This window comes from Procambarus clarkii, chromosome 15 (assembly GCF_040958095.1).
Source record: "Procambarus clarkii isolate CNS0578487 chromosome 15, FALCON_Pclarkii_2.0, whole genome shotgun sequence".
Classification (NCBI taxonomy): Eukaryota; Metazoa; Arthropoda; class Malacostraca; order Decapoda; family Cambaridae; genus Procambarus; species Procambarus clarkii.
Window position 1 is genome coordinate 6473797 of NC_091164.1, and position 24839 is coordinate 6498635.

At 41.3% G+C, this 24839-nt stretch overlaps 1 protein-coding gene across 3 annotated transcripts in view; it reads left to right on the forward strand.

The window, feature by feature from the left end:
• The window catches only part of LOC123759093 (lysosomal acid glucosylceramidase-like), a 37060-nt gene extending 12515 nt beyond the window's left edge, over positions 1–24545 (forward strand). For all 3 annotated transcript variants that reach the window (XM_069324934.1, XM_069324935.1, XM_045743947.2), the window contains 6 exons: positions 3545–3697; positions 15273–15417; positions 20200–20282; positions 20430–20540; positions 21760–21926; positions 23768–24545. In XM_069324934.1, coding sequence (XP_069181035.1) covers positions 3545–3697; positions 15273–15417; positions 20200–20282; positions 20430–20540; positions 21760–21926; positions 23768–23864 — 756 coding nt within the window. In that variant the 3' untranslated portion in view covers positions 23865–24545. The remainder of the gene's footprint in view (positions 1–3544; positions 3698–15272; positions 15418–20199; positions 20283–20429; positions 20541–21759; positions 21927–23767) is intronic.
• The last annotated feature ends 294 nt before the right edge of the window (positions 24546–24839 follow it).

The following is a 24839-nucleotide window of genomic DNA, read 5'->3' on the forward strand; positions in this document are numbered from 1 at the left end:
ATATATATATATATATATATATATATATATATATATATATATATATATATATATATATATATATATATATATATATATATATATATATATATATATATATATATATATATATATATATATATATATATATATATATATATATATATATATATATATATATATATATACACATACCCGAAACCCTGGAACCGAGCACACAGCCATCACACCTACCCACCGGTGACACATATATATTAACCACTAGGAAACCTGGCCCAAGTCTTATAAAATATCAGCAAAGACTGCCTGAGTACCCTATCCTGACTTGCAGCCCTGATAACATGAAATGATGGCCTATCTGACAGTACGGCCAGAGAAAAACCCTCAGTATGCAAGGTCTGGTCGTCAACGTTCCCCCTACCCCTAATGTCAAAGATGGCGTCCACCGCTCTTGCGTCATCGCCCCTTAATACTCTATTCCTTACATTTCCAACCAAATCCTTTATTGATTTTATTTACCATATTTCCCATATGCATGCTTTTTGATCGAATCCATTTTCCCTCACATAGTTAGGCTATTCCGGTTCACATTATTCCTAACAATCTCCAGCAGAGAAGATACTACTTTGCTTGGCGGAGTATTACTGGTGACTCGCGGCCTCCCAGATATCAGAGATATCAGCTGTAGATTTATTCCAATAAAACATTGTCCACTGTGTCCACCAACAATTTATATTTGAAACTAACCTTCAGAGGAGGTAAGGTTCGTAACAGTGGCCAGTACATAAAAGAGAAACCAGGATTTATCCGAGTTAAAGTCCCAACAGTCAAAAAACTATGTTCTACACTAACCCTGCCCATCAGCAAATTGAATCTGCAATCTCACGTTGCCCCAGAGGAGTTCAAATTATCTTACTGTAACTGATCTTTTCTGACAATCATTTATCTCTCACCAATCTCTTACATTGTACTCACAAGTATGATGTAACCTTCTGGCTGTCTATTAACTAATTAATACTCACTAACATCTCTTACAACTAGCCAGAAGCTTACATTGTATTAATCAGTCAGGCATCTAGCAGCATTGGAGGTCCAACTGCTCCCAGTTTTAATATGTACACTTTATCTGCTTACAATATATCATGTTCCACTATTCAAGACCACCCTGGTCATAACAATTCTCTAAAATTTCGTCAGTAATATTGTTTTATGCTGATTATCATAGCCTCACTGTGCCAGTAACTGGGTGCTTATTTAAATCACTTTATTGTGGCTCTTCATGCCTCTTCTTCTTCACTGATCCCACCCCAAGTCATTAGTAAGTTATCAAGAATAGGCAGTAGCAAAGTAATCATGCAAGGTATAAAAAGGGGGGTAAACTAGACTAAATAACACCTTCACCAATATAATTTCTTATTATCTCTATATATATATACACACATATGTACTCGGGGGACAGTTGATTAAGATGCACTCATGTTAATTAGGGTAATTAACACCTCGTCCGTGAATTCACAGTGTTTGATGAGACATAGCTGCTTAGGCAGTGCGGAGTGAGACGTATTTATGTATAATTATTATCAGTCCAGGTGACAGTTAATTAATTGCTTGGGGTTAATTGGGGTAATTAATGTTCATTAAAGTAAGTTTGACTTGGACTGTTGAGAAGCTGCCAAGAGAGAGTGGTAGGCTTGGTTAACGTAACTCGATTGGGATTTAATTAGTTGTCCGTTTGACAATAATTAGGAATTACTGAATGCTTGAGGGGGTCAAGTGTGTTGTAATTAAGAGACTTTGAGTTATTGTTAACAGTTTGACTTGTTGTAAGAGACAGGTGTTGGTGATTAACGTAGAGTACTATTGTTGTTTTGTTGTCTGAGGGAGACAAGTGTTTATCATTAACGTAGGAGTACTTTGTTGCTGACTGCTGTTGACAGTCAATTAACGTAATTAATCACATAATCAATTTTGTTTGATTTTTGCAAACAAATTGCAAGGCAATTTGTTTGATTATCGTCTCTGGAGACGAGAGTTAAAGTAACTTGGGGATTACTGAAGAAGTGTCTCAGGATCCCACTTTGCCTAGCTTTGTTTACATTCGTAACTTCTTGCAGGAAGTCGCAAAGAGTGTTCACATAGGATTGTGATAGGGGGTTATCTGTGTTGGATTACCCACCTAGTTACTTTGGTACCTCGCCGGGAGGGCTGCGAGGACCAGTAAGTCTGTGATTATAGTATATTGCTCACCAGGAGGGCCGTGCGATACACTGATTGCAAGCTTGTGTCACCAGTGGGCAAAATCTTACTGAAGCGACCATACGAGTCTTAAATACTCATACTCCGCCCAAGTAAAACAGAAACAAGCAACACTTAGTGGGCCAGCCAGAGGCTTAGGGCCCGCACAGTGGGCCAGCCAGAGGCTTAGGGCCCGCGCAGGAATATCCCTAGAAAAAAAAAACAACAACAGTGGGCACCATTGTTCAGTTAGTTCATTTAGTCAGCCCTAAGTGTGAACAAGATTGTGACTGTTGTTATTTCTCGAGCGGCTATTGAATAGCTGTCTTACAAGTGCCACTGGATGGACATTAACGTAACGTATCGCTCACTGTTGTGTAAACGTAGTCTTGTGAATTATTTGTTTGCGATATTGCATCGTCAGTGGGTTCAGTGAATACTGAACTAACCTGTGTTCAGGTTAGTTCAGTATTCAGCTGCGCAGCAATTGACAGAAGTCGTTGCTATTTCATGCTTGTTAAGTAACTGTTATTTAAGTGCCACAGGATGGACAGTAACATAACGTAAACTCGATGTTGTAGTAGTTTAGTCTCTTTGTTAATAAACTTGTTATTGTTATAGAAAACAGTCTTTGATGTCGACCCTTCAACCATTCTTGTTCCAACCATGTTTTGCTTTGTACGATTCTCTAGTAATGTTATCTTTTTAATGACAGCTCTTCTTGTGAAATTTGAAATCTCAGTTCGTAGTGCCACACTTCAAATTTACAAATTAACGAAGTGAGAACCCGTCGGTTACTCTTTTTTTGTTTTTTTATCAACTAGAAGGAGCCTGTGGCCCAAGTGGACAGGGTTTTCACCCTTGTGCTGGAAGCCTGGCAGTTTGCTTCTGTTTTTCCTATGGACTCAGGCTTAAAGTAGAAAAAATTGTTAGTAAGCAGTTCTTTCTGTTTGAGGTCCACTTCCTAAGGGAGGTAAGCATAGTAGAAAAATCTCACAATGACAGCCTTTCACCGGGGAACAGAGAATATGAATGGATGCACCCTATAGATGGCGTTGCTATCGTTACTTCCCTCACCAGAGGTCATCATCTTTGACCCCATCTTCTGAGATATGCTCAAGAGCCTTCTACAGATGGTGCTGACTTTGCCACACCTCTGCCAACACATGGCATTATCTTCGTCACACCTAATGACTTGGAGTTGTAGTGCATGCCCATAGATGTTTGTCGATATCGCCACACCTCGCTCCATAGGTGTTGATATCGTCACACCAGTTCAAATATTAATGTAACAAGATCTTAATGTTATATATGATTTTTGATTTGGCAGTGGAAAATCAACGCTATTGGATGGTCGGCTGAGTCAATGCGAGACTGGCTCAGGGATAACCTAGGACCCACGCTGGAGGCTGCTGGCTACCGTCGCCTCAAGATGATGGTTCACGACTTCAACAGGGACTCATTGATTTCGTACATCGAACCGGTAAGTCTTGAAAAGTACATGTCGGCGATTGCTTGCTACTCAGCAATATAATTATTAAGTACATATTAATATTTCCATCTGACTTTTCAGTAGGAATATTTTTAGCTTTGAACTGTCAACAAAAACTTAATTAATTTTTAATGCAAACTTTTCTAAGAAAATACATGAAAGAATAAGTTAGCCAAGTTATTATTAAAGAAGGCACCAAGCCGGGAAGACTATGTAACCAGTCCATCCTCTCTAGCATTCAAAACATCACTAAACTGATATATTAAATTGCCTGAACCTTACCTAACCGAGGTCTCGGGAATAGAAAACGGGACATAACATTAATTTTGCAGGCAGCTAAGATTTTTTATATATAAGTTTTTGGCCTTTTGGGATTTATACGTCATAATCTGATGTACTATTCGAGAAGACGTCCGGATTGATGTAACACGGTTGAATAAGTAAACAAAAAGAAGATAAATTAATATTTAATAATGCAACAAAATAATCCCATCCTACAGTTGGTCAAAGGAATTCTGTTATAGACATTACGCAATATCCTGGGTAATAAAATATACGTTGGAGGCGGAGGTGGTGTGTGTTTTACGCTACATAAATATATGAATAGGCGTGTTATGGCTATACAGACCAAAGCTCACTGAAAATTGACTCCAGCTGTGCTTAAGGGTTTAAATGAAACACCGGAGTGTAAAATCGTCAGTATAATCTGATATAACCCAACATCAAACTATAACATAGAAAATACCCCTTAAACTCTGGGGTACTGAGCAAGGATACAGGTTACTTCTATGTTTCCTCAGTAAGGTAGATGGTTAACTTTAGGGTACAGATATTTCATCGAATCACCTCACTGTTAGGGTCACATGAGTTACACAAATGCGAAGAAGCTTGAATGGTTTCCAAGCCAATATGCAACCGTAAACCTCATAGATGCAGCGACCGCTGAGACTGGAGACCTAAAATTTGAAAGAGCAACAGGTGATTTTGGACCAGGTTACTTCCATGGTAATGTGAAGACGCATAAGCCTCTTATCCACTTAGGCCTATAATTTTGCAAATCCCAACACCTACATATAAACTTGCAAAAGACTGAACGCAATATTATCACCGTACATCCCGACCACATTCTCCATTAAATTTAGCGACGATTCAGTAATTATCAAAAGAAGGCACCAAACCGGGAAGGCTATGTAGCACCACCAAATGTGCGGTGTAATCAGAGGGCGCTAAATATTACCAAGGATGCCAATACGAGGACAGAAACGCATAAGGTGAACGATATTAAAAGTATCCGATTCACCAAGAATTCTATCGAGGGACAATTGACCGCGAGGGACGGTTGGAAAGCAAGACACACGCTCGTCCTGGAAGTCAGGACATTCAACAAGAATGTGCACGATAGTAAGAGAAACAATGCAATTTGGACAATAAGGAGCAGGGTGGCGCTCCATTAAGTGACTGTGAGTTAAAGGTGTATGACCAATATGTAACCTAGCCAAAGCCTTTTCCCACTGCCGGTTATGCTGGTAGGAGGAAGGCCATGAGGACACACGACTCTTAAGAGTGCGCAGTTTGTTACAAGTAACAGAAGACCAACGACCCTGACAACGGGCAAGGATGGAGGAATGAATAACTGGGTAAAAGTCAGAATAAGGAATACCTTTACGGGAGATGAGACAAGTGTTGACAGCTTCCTTAGATGCAGCATCCGCACGCTCATTTAAAGAGACACCAACATGGCTGGGAATCCAGTAAAACTCTACCGACTTAAATTTACTGGAGATAAAAAACAGCCAATGTTGAATCTTGATGACCAACGGGTGGACCGGATAAAAGGACCCCCAAAGCCATGAGGGCACTACGAGAGTCAACTACCACCACATAGGAGGATTGACAACGAGAAACCAGGAGACGAAGAGCATAGAGAATAGCATATAGTTCTACCGTGAAGTTGCTAGCCTCTGGAGGAAGGCGACACATATAAGTGTGGTCAGGAAAAACAACAGAGTAACCCACACCGTCAGCAGACTTACACCCATCGGTGAAGATGGAAAGGGAGTGGAAGTGTGAAGAAAAGTGCTCAAGAAAAAGGCGTTTCAGAACTGTAGGAGGGGTAAAAGCTTTAGTGATGCGGGTCAGGGAAGTACAAAATTTGGGAAGGGGAGACAATCCACGGGGGCAAGGATGGAACAGTATGAGGAGAAACATTGGCAATACAAACCGAAAGAGAGTCTTGTAAGCGAGACAAACGGACAGAGAAAGAGGAAGGTGGTGAAGAGGAACAGGAACTACAGGATGGGTAGAAGTCAAAGCACGACAGGCGAGAGTGAGGATGCTGCAAGGACCGTGCAAAATAGCGAAGACAGTAGCGATCACGGCGGTCCTGGAGGAAGCCAGTGTCAGCGTACAAGCTGAGGGTAGGAGTTGAACGAAAGGCACCAGAGCTGAGGCGCAACCCAGTATGGTGCAAAGCATCAAGACGGCGAAGAGTAGGAGAAGCAGAAGAGTATGCAAGCAACCATAATCGAGTTTAGACTCGACGAGAGAGGAGTGCAAATAGAGGAGCGTGCTCCTATCTGCTCCCCAAGAAGTATGGGACAAAACCTTAAGTAGGTTAAGGGTCTTACAGCATTCAACTCGGAGGTAAGAGATATGGGCCGATCAAGACAAACGAGTGTCAAAGATTAACCCCAAAAGCTTCGCGGAATCTTTGTACACAAGGGGATGACCATAAAGTGACAAAGAGGGATGAATGACGACATTCTTTCAAGTAAAATTCATAGCACAAGTCTTAGTTGCAGAGAACTTGAAACAGTTGCAGAGAACTTGAAACCACGATTGGTGACCCAAGACGCCACGGCATCAATTGCAAGTTGAAGCCAGCGTTGAAGGAGAGGCGAATCATTAACTCGACAGCAAAGAATAAGATCGTCGACATAAGGAGCGGAGAAGATGCCAGAAGGAATGGAGGAAAGAAGACCATTGAGGGCATTCAGAAAAAGAGTATTGCTCAGAACACTAACTTGGAGTACACCTTTGTATTGCTGAAAAGAGGCAGAGAGAGTGGCACCAAGCCTGACTCGAAAGGAACGACGAGAGAGGAAGCTTTGGCCAATACGTAATTATTGAAGGAAGAGAGGGAGATTACCACGAAGTCCAAAAGAACGAAGTTGGGACAGAATATGGTATCTCCAGGTTGTCATAAGCCTTTTCCAGGTAAAAAAGGACAGCAAAAACGGAGGTCTTCGCAACAAAAGCAGTACGAATATAGACCTCCAAGTTCACCAGGACATCAGTTGTGCTGCGGCACTTGCGAAATCGAAATTGAGAAGGAGAGAGGTGGTGATGGTGTTCTAAGAGCCACATCAGACGAACATTTACCATACGCTCAAAGAGTTTGCGGACACAACTCGTGAGGGCAATGGGGTAGAAGTCCTTAGGGGATGTCCCGAGAGACCCCGGTTTCCGAATAAGAGGTACAACGGCATCGAGCCAGTCCTCAGGGACTGACGACTACTCCCAGACCTGGTTATACAGACTCAGTAAATACTGAGACGTGCACGGAGGGAGATGGTGAAGCATCTCATAATGAATGTCATCTGAGCCCGCTGCTGTAGAACCGCAGAGGGCCAGGGCAGATTGAAGTTCAGAGAGAAAGGGATCATTATAGGGAAGGCGGAGATGAGTGCGGAAATCTAAGGGATGAGATTCAAGAACGGGCTTTCGAAGAAGGAAGGATTGAGGAAGATGAAAACCAGAGCTAACTGAAGACGAATTTATTAACGTTCTGAAAACGAGAGAACCCCTTAGGATCATGGCTTCCCGTGATGTTGAAAGTCTATTCACTAACGTTCCAGAGGAAAGGACCATAAACATAATATTGGACTATGTGTATCAACAAGAGCACCTCCTTCCACTCAAGCCTCAAACTATCTTACAGGATATGTTGAAGACCTGCACCACTGAAGCGTCTTTCCTTATGCCCAGAGGGTAAATTCTACTTGAAGGTTGCTGGTGTGACAATGGGATCTCCACTGGGCGTCTTATTCGCCCAGGCATTCATGTCTCATGTTGAGTCATCCATCATGCAGAGGGAAGGGCTGAACCCTAGTATCTACTGCAGATACGTCGACGACATATTCGTATGTGTTGGCAATGATAACACATTGAAGAGGCTTCGTGGCAAGCTATAAGAATTCTCAAGCTTGAAGTTCACTTTTGAGAAAAGTGAAGGAGGCAGGATTCCATTCCTCGATGTTCTTGACGGTAATCAGGGTAGATTCATCACTGATGTGTACTGTAAACCAACTGACGCAGAAAAATGTATGAACGGTAAGAGTGAATGCACTGATAGGTACAGGAAAAGCGTCATCAATGCATATGTAGGTCATACAATACGTACATGCTCTTCTTGGCAGTTCTTGCACCACGAACTTCAACGAACCCGTTAAATTGTTGTAAACAACGATTACAGCAATACCTAATTCGACGAAATCGTAAGTAAGAAGCTAGGCCGCAATGTGACTGAGGATAATCAGGCCAGAGGGGTAGAAAATCGGCCCCCAAGAGAAGACATTGTAGTGTATTATAAATATACATTCACTCAGGCATACAAGTAGGATGAGAACGTGATACGAGACATAATTGATAGGAATTGCAAAACTTGCAGTGAAAACGCAAGGATGCGTCCTGTCATTTATTATAACAACCCTCGTTTATCTTCCCTCATTATGATAAATAACACTGCCTCCTCTGACAAACTGTGGTGTACTAATGTAGTGTATCAATACAAATGCAGCTCTGGAGTCTGTGCATTCAGAAATATATGCTACATTGAACATACCACGAATACAATGAGTAGACGTCTTACACATCGTTTGCAAGACAGGGGAATTAAGTAACATCATTCTCAATACCACAACACCATCCTTAATCTCCAAGACATAATGAAAGATACGAAAGTAATCACCTGCACCAACGATCGTAGGAGGCTTCATATGCTTGAGGCTGTGTTCATTCGGGAGCTGATACCAGTATTCAACATCCGATCCGTCTGGAGATCCTCGGTTCGTGAGGAAAATTGTGCATTGAAATTCCTGAAGGAATTGGGCGACAAATTGATCAGTATTATAAAAGACCAAAGAGGGAAAGGCTTTTTTATTCTAGTGCCTCAGTGTTGCAGTTCAGAGGAGAAATGCTTGCTGTAGTTTGGGCACGAGTTCATCCTCGAAGGAGTTCGTTCTCCGTTCCTCTTTGTCGCTTTATGGTCATCCCCTTGTGTACAAAGATTCTGCTAAGCTTTTGAGATTAATCTTTAACGCTCGTTTGTCTTGGTCGCCCCATATCTCTTACCTCGGAGTTGAATGCTCTAAGGCCCTTAACCTCCTTAAGGTCTCGTCCCATACTTCTTGATGAGCTGATAGACAAACGCTCCTCTCATTACATTCCTCTCTCGTTCTGTCTAAACTTGATTATGGTTGCCCTGCTTACTTCATCTGCTTCTAATCTTCGCCGTCTTGATGCTCTGCACCATACTAAGTTATGCCTCAGCTCGGGTGCCTTTCATTCGACTCCTACCCCCTCAGCCTGTGTGTTGAAACCGGCGTCCTGTCTCTCCAGGACTTCTGTGATCGCTACTGTCTTCGCTACCTTGTGCGGTCCTTACAACAACCTCACTCTCGCTTATGTCATGCTTTGACTTTTGCCCCTCCTGTGGTCCCTGTTACCCTTCACCACCTTCCTCTTTCTGTACGGTTGACTCGCCAACAGAAAATTGGCTCTTTCGGTTAGTGTTACCAATATTTCTCTTCGTGTTGTTCCGTCCTTGCCACCATGGAGGGTCCCCCTTTCTAAATTTTGTAAATCCCTGACCCAAGTGACTAAAGCTTTTACCCCTCCTACAGTCCTGAAAGGCTTTTTCCTTTAACACTTTTCTTCACACTCCCACTCCATTCCCGTCTTCACCGATGGGTTTAAATCTGCAGACGATCTAGGCTACTCTGTTGTTTTTCCTGACTACACCTATACGTGTCGCCTGCCTCCGGAGACTAGCATCTTCACGGCAGAAATATATACTATTCTCTATTCTCTTCGTCAACTACTTTCTCGCTGTCAATCCTCCTTTGTTGTTGTAGTTGACTCTCGCAGTGCCCTCTTGGCTCTGGAGTCCTTTAATCCAGTCAATCCAGTGGTAGGCGAGATACAACATTGGCTATTTCTTATCTCCAGTAGATTTAAGAAAGTGAAGTTTTACTGGATTCCCAGCCATATTGATGTGTCCATAAATGAACGTGCGGACGCTGGCACTAAAGAAGCTATTCGCACTTGTCCCATCTCCCGTAAAGGTATTCTTATTCTGAGTTTTACACAGTTATTCATTCCTCCATCCTTGCTCGGTGGTAGGGTTGTTGGTCTTCTGTTACTGGTAACAAACCAGCCCGTCCCCTTAAAAATAACGTCGCTTTTCGCTCGTATGTGCGCCAAGACCAAAAATGGACGTTATTTGAAATGAAATTGGCTCACGAAAGTGATGTACTGTCCCGTTTTCTGTTTGAGTCCTCTGGCTTGCTCGGTTAGGTTAGTGGACGAAACTTTCAATTAACGTTTTCATGACGTTTTGAAACCTTAGGCAAATTTCCTGCCCTCCTAACCTACGAGAACACCCTTAGCTTACTGCTTTGGAAAAAAAAAAAAAAAAAAAAAAATTAAATTTTTGTTAATTTCCAAATTACGTCCATTTTCGCCGATATGGGCAAACGGCCAAATTCAGACGTAATTTGTAAGAGGGACAGGTTGAACAAACTGCATGTTCTTGAGAGTAGAACACGAGTTCATGGGCACGTTCCCAGGGAGCCGGTCGGCCGAGCAGACAGCACTCTGGATTTGTGATCCTGTGGTCCTGGGTTCAATCCCAGGCGCCGGCGAGAAACAATGGGCAGAGTTTCTTTCACCCTATGCCCCTGTTACCTAGCAGTAAAATAGGTACCTGGGTGTTAGTCAGCTGTCACAGGCTGCTTCCTGGGGGTGGAGGCCTGGTCAAGGACCGGGCCGCGGGGACACTAAAAAGCCCCGAAATCATCTCAAGATAACCTCAAGGGAGATAACCCATGGCCTTCCTCTTACCACTGTAATCGGCAGTGGGAAACGGCTTTGGCAAGGTTGCGTATTGGCCATACACGCTTAACTCACAGGGACTTAATGGAGCGTCGCCCTACTCCTTATTGTTCAAACTGCATTGTCCCTTTTACGGTCGTGCATATATTTGTCGAATGTCCTGACCTATCCTTGTCGAATGTCCTGACATATCCTTGTCGAATGTCCTGACATATCCTTGTCGAATGTCCTGACATATCCTTGTCGAATGTCCTGACTTCAGGAAGAACGTGTGCCTTGCTTCCCGACCGTCCCTCGCGGTCACCTGTCCCTCAATATAATTTTCGGCGAATCGAATACTTCTGATATCGTTCGTCTTATGCGTGTCTGTTCTTATATTGGCATCCTTAGTGATATTTAGTGCCTCTCTGATTATTCCGCACATTTGATGGTGCTGCACAGCCTTCCCGGCTTGGTGCCTTCTTGTGATAATTACTTACTCAAAGAAAAAAAATTGTTTGACCTGCAACAATAATCGAATTTATCTGTGACATTTATTTATACATAATCAATTTATTTATTTATATATTTACCTAATCAATATACAATTTGTACCTAATCCCAATTACTATTAAGTTTTAGTCTAAGTGGGTTTTTCCCCCACACCTTGCCCGATACGCTATGCGTATTTAGTGGATTTTGGTATTGTATGTACTAGCTCTATCTATAAATCCAACATTATGTTTGTAAATCAACTATGTATTTTTATTTTCCTGTATAAAAATTTATTTATTTATTAATATATATATATATATATATATATATATATATATATATATATATATATATATATATATATATATATATATATATATATATTTGTAACAAAGTTCAAATAAAGTAAATATATATATGTACATACAAAAGAATGGGGGTGGTAGGAGAAGATAATATTAGTGTTCAGTGAGAGACCACAAGGTCTCCTCTGAATACTTTTTATTTTCTTCTCCGAGGCTATGGGTCCCCACATTGGCACCAGAGGTGGTACCCTCACAAACTTTAAAAAAAAAAAAAAAAAAAAAAAAAAAAAAAAATATATATATATATATATATATATATATATATATATATATATATATATATATATATATATATATATATATATATATATATATATATATATATATATATATATATATATATATATATATATATATATATATATATATATATATATATATATATATATATATATATATATATATATATATATACATACATATATATATGTTGAACATTAAGTTAATAATATTTCATTATATAACATACTTTATTACTGATGTTGAAAACATTTAATCAAAGAAAAGATTGAATTGGAAAGCATTGAAAGTTCATCCATGTGTTTATTTAAAATAACACTTACATGAATGACATATATATCTCTAAGAAATCTTCGTCTTTTTGGTTAATACTTATGCTATGATCATAAATTTTGGAGCCCACACACCGAGCAAATCCGTTACATTCAGTGAAATACCGCCGTCAAACCACATGGATAGTTGTTCAAGATATTTGTGATGGTCTGAAAGCATATTACAATTCCAGTAATTGTCGACTTGTAAAATGGCAAGTTAACCTTCGTCCTAAACAGAGATTATTCTCAATTTATATCTATAATGTATTATAAATCGTTGGCTTATAATATGAAAAAGAGTATGCTTAAAACATTTTCTTTGAAACAACCTAATGAATTTGATTTTCTGTAAACGAAATTCAAAGGTACACTTAAATAGTTTTCAAATTCTATATATCATATTTTGGCACAACTTAATGCAACGTAACTAAACCTCAAAATAAAGTAACCTTAATCGAACTTAACCATGGAAAGAGAGAAGATAATAGCACTAATTACGTTGTCGTTCTGAATCCATTACCGTGAGTGGATTTCCTCCCTGAGGACAGGTTGACATTTTGAACACTTCTTGTGTGTAACGTACAATTATGTTATGTTGTTGGGTGAATTAGGTTCACAGTGGGCTTTCATATTTATTTTAGTAGTCTTGGTTACAGCAGTCAGTTGCTGGCAGTGTCGTAGACGTTGAGACAGAACTTGGAGCAGAGCAGAGAGCTGAGTGAGGCCGGAGTCGCGGAGCTCCATGCCGGAGACCGTGGCGGCTCGATGCGGGATGGTGAGTGTCCAAACTTGATGAAATGGTGAGTGTCTAAACTCGATGAGATGATGAGTGTCTAAACTCGATGAGGCCGAAAGTGTGGTAGGTCGATGCAGTCGTATTCTGCTGTGTGCTGTGTCGAAGCTGGAGCGTCTTGGGGGTCGATTAGAACTACATACGCCGAGTGCTACATTCTTGGTGTTGAAGAGGTATGATAACTCCGAAGTGTGTGTACTGAAGTTAACGGAATCACTGTGGAAATTATACTGATGGTTGCTCGAGAGAGAGAGAGAGAGAGAAGATTAAGCCACCCAAAAGGTGGCTTGGGCATGAATAGCCCATAAGTGGTGGCCCTTTTGAGCCATTTCCAGTATCAATAGATGATACTGGAGATCTGTGGAGGTGCGACTGCACCCTGCGTGACGGGAGATGTCTCCCGTGACTGAAGATGATGATGGTTGCTCGCTTCTCAATTGCTTATATGATTGGACTACACCTCATCTCATCATCCTACAATAGGTCGGTGGGGTGGAAGGAATGTTACCTGTAATTAGGGAAAAGATTTAAGTGATGTCATTAGTGCTAATGAGAGGTTTGCTTCTCTCATTTAGCTAATGAGTTTGGAACGAGTATATTGTTTATACTCACTACAGAACTCCCCCTGCCAGGAATGAAAAAAAAATATATAAAAAATACAAGGCTACTGTTCCCTGGGTCGCCGTGGAGCATGTAGTCCAGTACCAAAAGATGCAGGCAGCATGTAGACAAGCTCGGTGTAGCAGCAGAGAAGAATGTGCACGATTCTTGCGTCCTTGGTCTCTGGTGGAGCATTTAGATCCGGGGCGGATGCGCTTGGGCACCAGGACCATAGGAGGTAATGTAGGCACCTAGTTAGGACAACGAGGGAATCACCGTTAGAGCTGAATTGTCCTGGACGCGACAAAGAGTCGGAAATGCAAGCTGTAGGTCCTGTTCTGCGCAAGGAAAGTGCTTGAGTCGGCAGCATAGCAGAATGCAGTAAATGTGTAGATGAATCTGTTGAAGAGCAGTTGTCGTGGGAGTCCTCTGTAGAACCAGCAGTGCCCTGGCAACGACGGAGAGTCAGCAGGATAGGCTGTAGATCCCGCATGATGTAGTTACTGATGAGGCTGTTGGATGAGTAAATAACGATCGTGGTGCAGCAAGCCGTAGCAGATGAAAATGCAGAGATGATCGCGGAAAGTCATAACTGTGGCAAGGTTGCAGACAGCGTTCCACAACAGGTGGCAGTGGTCTACAGTAGGCCATATTGTAAATTGTCCGGGCTGGGTGGCTGGGTATTGTCAAAACTCTCTGGGGTCACCAATGAAGTGTACAATTATGTTACGTTGTTGGGTGAATTAGATACACAGTGTTTAGTGGTCTTTCATATATATTTCGTAGTCTTGGTTACAGCAGTCAGTTGTTGGCAGTGTCGTAGATATTGAGACAGAACTTGGAGCAGAGCAGAGAACTGAGTGAGGCCAGAGTCTCTGAGCTCGATGCGTGAGAGCGCGGCGGCTCAATGCGGGATGGTGAGTGTCCAAACTCGATGAGATGGTTAGTGTCTAAACTCGGTGAGATGGAGAGTGTCTAAACTCAATGAGTCCGAGAGCGTGGTAGCTCCATGCGGTCGTAGTCTGCTGTCTGCTCTGTATCGAAGCTGAAGCATCTTGGGGTCGATTAGAACTGCATACGCCGAGTGCTACATTCTTGAGATTGAAGAGGTGTGGTAACTCTGAAGCATCTGTACTGAAGTTTATTGAATCACTGTGGAAGTTATACTGATGGTTACTCTTTCTTGATTGCTTATATGATTGGACTACACCTCATCTCATCATCCTCCCAATAGGTTGGAAGGGTGGAAGGAATATTAACTGTAATTAGGGAAAAGATTTGAGTGATGTCATTAGTGCTTTTTTCAGGGATATTCTTGCGCGGGCCCTAAGCCTCTGGCTGGCCCACTAAGTGTTGCTTGTTTCCGCTTTACTTGGGCGGAGTATGAGAATTTATGACTCGTATGGTCGCTTCAGTAAGATTTTGCCATATGTGTTTAACAACTTCTTCTGCTCTGTTGAATCTAAGTTGAGATCTTAATGGGTTTGTAACTGTGCACTGTGTCAGATAATGTTCCAGAAGTCTGTCGGGCATTTCTCCACAGTGGTCATTAGTGATAATGAGATATTTGCTTCTCTTATTTACCTAATGAGTTTGGAAAGAGCATATTGTTTATACTCGCTACACATATATTTGTTAAAACAATGACATAATAAATGACTTTACAGATGCTTGCAGACCCCGAGTGTGCTAAATACATCGATGGAACGGCCGTACACTGGTATTCTGACAACATCATTTCCCCGGAAATTCTGGACAAGATCCACGCTCTCTCTCCAGAAAGGTTTATTCTGTACACAGAGGCCTGTCAAGGTGAGAAGAAAGCCGACATCCTGTATAAGTAATGCTAGTATGGAGCAGAGAGACTATTCCAGCGAGCAAACTTGTGAACACAATAAGAATGACATGAATGATGATATGTAGTGTCTTGCGCGGACAGTATTCCAGAAGCTGGCTTGACAGTGCAGTCTTCACCATCAGGTTAGATGTATTCTTTACACAAAAGGCAATAATTCCCGACATTGGGAGAAATAAATCCAGTACTTATAGACTTATCGAGGTCCCCACTAAGCCTATAGTCTAGGACAACTTCTGACCTTTCCCCAGGATGCAACCCACAACAGTTGCCTAACTCTACGGTACCTATTCACTGCTAAGTAAACAGTGACATCAGGTGAAAGGAAACGTGTGCAACCGTTTCTGTCCTGTCCAGGGATTGGACCCAGGACTTAGGATTGTAAGTCGAGGACATAGACCACTGTGCTACATGATCCATATAGGTAGTGTATCCCTTGCCGTCTCTTTTTCATTCCAGTTTGTCACTATCCACTCAGCCAACGACCCCACAAAACTATTATAATTTGGAAGTCTGCCAAGAATTCTGCCATGCATTAGAAAACTTCACAACTGTCAATCTTTAGTGGAGTTCCGAAAGTGGGTGCACTGAGCCTACAAATGCGAAAGAAAGCCTGAATGGTCTCCAAACCATAAATCACTAAGAACTCTGTGACCCAACCAGATTTCTAACCTGCACTACCAGGGCTCACCCGACAGGCATACCCATTTGGGGAAAAGCGACTAGCAGGAATTTATTTATTTAATAATTTATTAATTATTTAATTTATTGAATTATTTATATTTATTTTATTTTTTATTTCTTCTAAGTAAAGCAGACTGTATATTTATAAACTGCCCTGCTAGTAGATTTCTTTCACAGGTTGTGGGGGGTTTAATTATTTTATACAAAATCGAAATTATTAGGTTGCTAGAAATTTGCTACTAATGGTTAGTCTACTATGCCAAACTGGGTCAGTAACCTAAATATTCCAGCTTAGTTGTTATACAGAATGTGGCCTGGTTAATGAACAATAGACACGTCCACATCGCATAAGCTGTGTTACGAACCCGACTCCATTGTCGGAGCATGGAGCAGCGACGTCAATGCCATCTGTGAGTCTGCTCCCTAAACCCCCACTAAATGGACGAGGCCATCTGACGGTGGCAGTATGATACCTGCAAGAGACGCTAAATTCCTGCCCTGATCAGCCTGAAGAGTCGCTGTTGCTGACCTCTGGTGAGGTGGTGCCTAGAAAATCAATGCCATCTATTGTGGGAGGAGTTGTATGTTTATGTCAGAATCCGTAAGTGGTATTTCCTAGTGTCTCCAGTACTGGCTAATTTACTGATGACGTGTCTGTATCCACAGAGGCGAAGTAGGGCTACAGTGGTACGAGGGTAGTCAGTCTACCCAGGGTTGCCTATTATCTCTCTACTACATCCTGCTTTACGTGAGCAGTGAGCCACCGCCGAAAAGGAACTGAGTAGTATCTGCTGTCTGCCTGTGAAGTGGCAGTGGGAGAATTCGGCGTATCCCGGGACTGGCTAGAGGAAGAGACTACCGACAGTGAGGTGCTACGGAGGAGAGTAACTAGCTAGTTGCAAGAAGCTCCTGCCAGGGGTTTGCTACCTTTTGTATTTGTTCGTGTAGATGCCCAGCAGCGCGTGGTTGATGTCCTCTGCCAGCACCAGGCTGGAGAGTGATTGTGAGCGTTCACAAGGAGCACCTAGTGAGACTGTGGATAGGCTGGCCCATGACTAGGGTAGATTCGTTGGCGTTTCCCAGTACTGGTTGAGGACGGTACTGTGTGTTGAGGAAACACGGAAGTTGACAAGGCTGCATTGCATGAGCATCGAGGAGCGCTTAGTGTCCTATGAGAGCGACACATGTGTATATATCATTGTAGTAATACTTCGTTTATGATTCTATTTAAGGTTATGGGAAAGGTGAATATATTGATAATTGATGAAGTGCCGTATTCCTTTAAACTCCCCCATGTTATATTACTTGCATTACCAAGCCTACTCCTTGACAGCCACTACCGACTTGGGGTCGGATACTATAGCACTTTGGTTCCTCCAGCAAAGAGCCCAGTTGAGACCCATAGTGGCCGTAACAATGTGTCGGTAATGTGTCCACAAATGTTTATTGTCGCAATATTACCTATTGTAATTTTAGTGAAATTTTAACATGTACAGTTTCACACATTATTTACACAGTAACACACTGTATTACACCCTCAGTACTTCGTGAGTAATAATCAACGAAGTAGCCCATGGTACACAGCGCGACTACGCTCCCAATGCACCAGGTACAGATAAATTTTCGCTTCCTGTTTCTTCATTCTGTGTGCTTGCAAATGACGCACTCGCGTACACCCTTGGCTTTAGTACTTGTAGGTTGTATGTAGCAAAGCTTGTAAAGCATAAGGTAGTATTGAAAAAATTATAGGAAAAGATCAATTTGTAAGGAAAGTCTTGAAAATATCGCTTTGTATGGTCTTGTTTTAACATTATCTTGGTGGCAGATGTAGGTGCAGAATGTTCACTAGCGAGTCCCATTCTTCAACGGCTTTTCTAATCATTGTAGTTGCTGTGGAATGTGCATCTAATACAGCTGCTGTCGTTGGATTAATGTAGAGTTTGATGCGCAGGGCTTCAGTAGCTTTACATTCCAGTAAGTAGTGCAACAGGGCACCTCTACTTCTATTCCACAGATTTGATACTCTTTTGAATATTGGGTTTATTACCTCCCAGTAGGACTTGTAACAAAGTCTGAGTCTGTGTATGGCTACTGCAATATCTCTGGATATCTTTTTGTCAGGCTTGAAAGAGTAGTACCCAGTGGCTTGTTCGTACCATATCGCAGTGGATCTTCCTTCTGCTACTTTGGCTCTGTGGCGACTTTTGATAGTTGGGAGTATTTTCTTCTTGATTTGCTCCATAATCTGTGAAAAACTTGGAGGTATTTGAACCTGTACATCAGTGAGAGCGGTGGCAGTTTTTGCTAGAGAGTCTGCCTTTTCATTACCCTCTGTCAATGTGACTTGGTATCCAATTTAGGGTGATTGACAGCCCTAGATTTTTTTTTTTTTTTTTTTTTTTTTTTTTTCTCTCTATGTTGTAGTTTTGTTCGGTTCCCAGCCATGTTGGTGTCTTGAAATGAGTGCAGATGCTGCCGCTAAGGAAGCTATCCCCACTTGTCCCATCTCCCGTAAAGGTATTTCTTATTCAGACTTTTACCCAGTTATTCATTCCTCCATCCTTACCCGTTGGCAGGGTTGTTGGTCTCCTGTTACTGGTAACAAAATGCGTATTCTTAAGAGTAGTGTATCCTCATGGCCGTCTTCCTACCACCGTAACCGGCGATAGGAAATGGCTCTGGCTAGGTTACGTATTGGCCATACACGGTTTAACTCATGGTTACTTAATGAAGTGCCGCCCTGCTCCTTATTTTCCAAATTGCATTGTTCCTCTTAAGATCGTGCACATTCTTGTTCAATGTCCTGACTTCCAGGACGAGCGTGTCTTGCTTTCCGACCGTCCCTCACGGTTAATTGTCCCTCAATAGAATTCTTGGTGAATCGGATACTTTTGATATCGTTCGCCTTGTGCGCTTTTGTTCTCGTATTGGCATCCTTGGTGATATTTAGCACCATCTGATTATTCCGCATATTTGGTGGTGCTACATAGCCTTCCCGGTTTGGTGCCTTCCTTTGATAATTACTTACTTTTCCTGTTTGATTTCTGTGAGGAGTTGTATATTATCTCTGTGCTGACTGGATAACAATGCCTGGAGCAAAGATTTAGTCGGTATGAATGATGACATCATGCAAATTATTCTAAATTGTATAGTTTATTGCCTCCTTCAGGGCATATAATTCTGTTTGCAATGTTGAGCACCCACTATTCATGCTCCAGTAAGCTTCATGGTTGTTAGTGTAAACTGCTGCCCCAGCAGAACCTCTCTTGATCAACTGATCCATCTGTGAAGAAGAGTCGTTGTAGGTCTAGTTTCCATTTTGTTGTTCTATGACTGCTTTGAGCCTCTGAGAGTCGCATGCCGATTTTTTTAACTGGAACTCCTTCAATGATTATCTTTAGACTCGATTCTTCCCATGGAGGAGGCTGCCGAAAGTGTTGATATGGTCTATCTTCTCCTTTGTTTTTAATGGTCCATTTATTTATATCCACCCAATCCCATTCATATACGTGTCATTGTACCCCCACTTTACTTCACCTCTCTCCTGCCGATATAACCAATCTACTGATTTGTAAATCCATGCTTATGAAGATGTATTGTTAAATACGAAAGTACTTAAGGAAATTACTGTTTCAATCCTTCCTTCGTGGTCTGACACTATCACTTTTTCATCACGTTAATTTTCGTGATTTACACACATAATAGAATTATGTATGTTCATGTTTGAAACGTAGATGCTTGGGGGAACTTTGTATAAAAGTTCTGTAGGGTGAATGGTAGGTGTTAGAAAACTGGCATAGACTGATCTAGACGAGGCCCCATTGCCCTTTTGTCAGGTACATTGGTTCCCATGACGATCCCTATGAAGCCAGTGGAAATGAAATAGTGACTGCCAAGTACATAGTTTCATGATCTGTCCTTAATAGCGGGTCGACCCCAGGCACTGCCCCCAACAACCTAATCGTTAATATATACATGTATTTATTTGCTAGAATTGACCTTCATCTTTAACATATTATATACTTTATACAGTGACGAATAAATATATTTTTCAGGATGGGACGTTGAGGGGTCGGAATTAAGTGTCAATCTTGGGTCATGGCTGCGTGCTGAACAGTACGTCCACTCCATGTTGGATGTGAGTACCGCCTTCAGTTATAATTACGTTAGCAAAATAAATATAGCACTTTAATGACCATTTATTGTTCTTCCTCAAACGTGCAGGAAAAGATCGTTCTCTCTATAAAAAGTATTGTATTATGGTAAAATGTTGTGATGTTTGCAGGCCGTGAACCACTACTCGACGGGCTGGGTGGACTGGAACATGGCTCTGGACACGCTGGGGGGACCCAACTGGGCTAACATCTTCCTCGACGCTCCCGTCATTATCGACGCCGTCAGTATACACCAAATATTATCCTCAATTCTCTAGTCATTCAATATAGTTTAGATTGTATTATATATAATTCTGAAGTGGTTCTTCTGTCGGTAATTAATATACTAGACATGTAGTTGCTGATGTAGTTCTGTAGAGCATATGTCTCTAAGGTGTTTCAAAGAATACACACTATATTAGCTTTTTGCAGAGGTGTCTGTTGGAAGGCACTCTAATCCCATACATATGAACATTACAATGTTCATATTTATAGAATTCGCAGTGTAATAATAGTAACGTTTGTTTACGTATGAGTCTGGGTGTCGAAACAAAGTTTTTTGTGGTTTTTATATTTTTTTAAGGCTTGGTTACAGAAGTCAGATGGTTGTAATGCAGTGGCGTGTTGTGACAGCTGAGACGAGGCCTGAATCAGGGAGCAGAGAACTTGAGTAAGGCCGGGGGGTATATAGAGCTCGGGTATGGGTTGAGAGCATAGAGCGTGGAGCTCAGATGCGGAGTGAGAGCATTAGTGCATAGAGCTCGGATGCAGGATGAAAGCATGGAACTCGGATATGGGTGAAAGCATGGAGCTCAGATGTGGGGTGAACGCGTGGAACTCGGATGCGGGGTGAGAGCATGGAGTTCGGATGCGGGGTGAGCTCGGGTGCGGAGTGAGAGTGTGAAGTTCGGATGTGGGGTGAGAGCGTAGCAGGGAGCTCGAATTTGGAGGGATCTATGAGCTATAATGCAAGATGAGAGCTGGAAGCTCTGATACGACCATAGTCTGGCTGTCTGCTCTGTAGCGAGGCTGAAGATTCTTGTGAGAGTAGCAACTGGGCTCGACGAGTGTCGCATTGTTGCTGATGAATGTCGATGGTGTTTAAGATCCGAGGTGTATCTTTTGAGTGTCTGTACTAAACCACATTTCGAGTTAGACTGGCTAACGATGTTTCCATTCTTAGGGCTTATGTTACAAGCTTCTCCCCACTTTGTTAAATAGATTAACATTCAGCAGGTTACCTCACGGCGTCCTGGGTGATGTCTGTATCCTTGGGAAGATATATTAATTGTAATTAGTGGACCTAGGATTATTGTAGAACTTCTTGGCATGTGGACCTCTCAGGAATAAGTTAAGTGAAGTTAACTGGCACATATAATTGCTTGCACTGAAACTAATGAATATGGATGAATTATATTAGTTATATAACTGATTCATACCAATTACATTTTACCTCTGCAGGAAGCTAAGGAGTTTTACAAGCAGCCAATGTTCTATGCCATCGGTCATTTGAGCAAGTTCGTGGTTCCCGGTGCTAAGCGGATCTCCAGCTCGACCTCGTCAAACTGGCTGGAGGCGGCCGCCTTCATCGACCCGTCAGGACGCACTGTCGTCGTTGTCCTCAACAAGTAAGAAAGGAAACTGATTCGAGCTCAATATGTTATCTCTCAGGGTGTTTCAATTGTGTCTTGTTGCAAAATACAGCCGACTTATGACATACAAAGGTAACGTTGTATTCATTGTTGTTTATATGTACGATCTTGACCAAGTTTTGTTCAAATAGGAAAATAATCATACATTGTCACTATCATTAAGCATGTACGGTAGGTACAAATGTATGTAGTGAAAACTAAATTAACCAATTCACTGAAGGCCAACTATAGAGGCCTGAAAATTCTTGCTTACACTGTACGAAATCAATCATGACTGATTTTAGAAATTATGTATGCACAATATTTTACACACTTATACTTATATAATATCACACATAATACACTTTATGTATATTAAGAGACTGGTTTGTATTAACATTAAGTTGTTATAAGGAACTATTATCACATCTTGCCACTCGTCTGGAACCTAGATTCATGAAGTGTCATGTATTTCTTCTTATGTCGTTGTGTTATGAAGTGTTCTTCAGTTCTCTCTCAGATCTGTACGCATGGTTCAAAAGGTGATCATATGCAGTTATTAGTAATTTTGGTGCTAATTAGTTAATTGTTGCTAATTAGCAATTAGCAACTTAATTTTCGATAGATGTCACTAGTGCTTTTCGTTTGGACAAGCAGAGAGAAGGTAACATTGTTCATATTATTGTTCAGCCAATCACGGTGCTGCCTCGGCTGGAGAAGTGTCCAATCACATATACTTGTTTTCAGACCGGGAATTATAATAGTGTAAATTATAGTGCCTGAACACCGGCGATGTATAACTTTGTCTTTGTTCACACATAAGCTACAGTCTATGAAATGTGGTCATAATAACGTTTATATTTAAGCCAATCAGAGTGTATTTAAAACGTTAAGTATTATTAACAAACGTAATCAGTATCAATATTTCTTACATCACGGCTCCCATTGATCGGTTGTCACCTGATACCTATTTACGTCTTATTATAAAACTAGTTTATTTCGAAGTAAAATTATGCCTTTTAAAGTTCTACAGTCAGTACTGACATTGTTTACTATAATGTTACATTTTTTTCTTTACCTACAGAGAATTCTAAGATATTGCCTGGCTTCGTTGGCTTTGTGTAACTGAACGGACTCCAAGGAACCCTCATTAAAACAATTGTATCTTTGCACAAATCCAAAATATTGTGGTATTATATATAAGAATAAATGTGTATCTTTCCTCTATTATGGACTCATAATAACTGTTATAGTTATTATGAGTCTATCCACCGTCCTGGATAGAAAATAGAACTTTAAGCATTATTAGCAGATTTTTGTCTATTTATCAACCTGTCCTCTTACAAATTACGTCTGAATTTGTCCGTTTGCTCGTATGGCTGAAAGTGGACGTAATTTGAAAATGAAAATTTTTAAAAATAAATTTGCCCTTTTTTTTCCAAAACAGTAAGTTAAGGTCCTCTTGTAGGTTAGGAGGGCAGGAAATTCTCCTAAAGTTTCAAAACGTCATGAAAAACGTTAATTGAAAATGTTCTCTCCTAACCTAACAGCCTAAGCTGTAGGACCCAAACAGAAAACGGGACAGTACATCACTTTCGTGAGCCGATTTTATTTCAAATTACGTCCATTTTTGGCCAAGTGTGCATAAGAGAGAAAAGCGACGTTATTTTTAAGAGGACGGGTTGTTTTATGACGTTTTGAAAAATTAGGAGAATTTCCTGCCTCCTAACCTACCAGAGGACCCTTAACTTCCTGATTTAAAAAAAAACGAATTCAAGAGGGACTTGAACAACGAGAACTTCTCCGCTTTGCTAACGTGTCGTTATTTTTGTTCACAGGGATGATGATGAAGAACAGCTGACAGTGACAGACGGCTCCTCATATTTCCTCAACTTCAAGATACCTCCCAAAGCCATCCAGACTATCCTGTACTAGCATTCTCTAGGACCTAGCTACATCCTGTCATTGAACAAGACACTAGCTACATCCTGTCATTGAACAAGACACTAGCTACATCCTGTCATTGAACAAGACACTAGCTACATCCTGTCATTGAACAAGACACTAGCTACATCCTGTCATTGAACAAGACACTAGCTACATCCCGTCATTGGACAAGACACTAGCTACATCCTGTCATTGGACAAGACACTAGCTACATCCTGTCATTGGACAAGACACTAGCTACATCCTGTCATTGGACAAGACACTAGATATATACAACTCTTAGTCTCAACTGATACGAAAGATATGTTACGGATGTGGATATATTATTTATAGTATGTTTTTTCTTGGTTATCTTTGCGTGACATATTTCTTCATCAAACAAGCTCGGTTGTTTGACACTTCCTTTAAGCACTAGATAAATCCTTTCGTTCATATATGTAATGCTCTTGACTCACAGTATTGTAATCCATCACCGGATGCACTCTTGGCTTGTGTCTGCTTATGCAGACAGACGACAATAAGTCAGTACTGATAAGAACAAGTTAAAAATGATAGATATCATATGAGAGGTATCCTCGTAGTGTTTGTGTACTAACTGCTGTGTCATCAGCCAACTTCATCGAGGTACTGTATTTGTTCCTAAAGGTATTAAAAGGTTTAATTCCTTAATATTATTTTATTCTTAACGCCTTGATAATTAGTGATTTACCACTCTCGGGTCTACAGTAATGGCGTTCGCACTTTTACACCCCAATTCCCCCTCCCCATCCGGCCCGTTGGCGTCGTGAGGGGGCTTCGTGGACGGCTGCCAGAGTGTGATGCTCCATGGGACAGTCCTCTGTCCTTTTATGGCCTTGCACTCCTGCTGCTGTCTTTCTAATTGTGCCGGATTGCTTTTCCTTTTCATTATGTTTCGTTTTTCTCCCCCCTCTTCTCCTATCTGCTTGTCGTTTCCTGCCGACC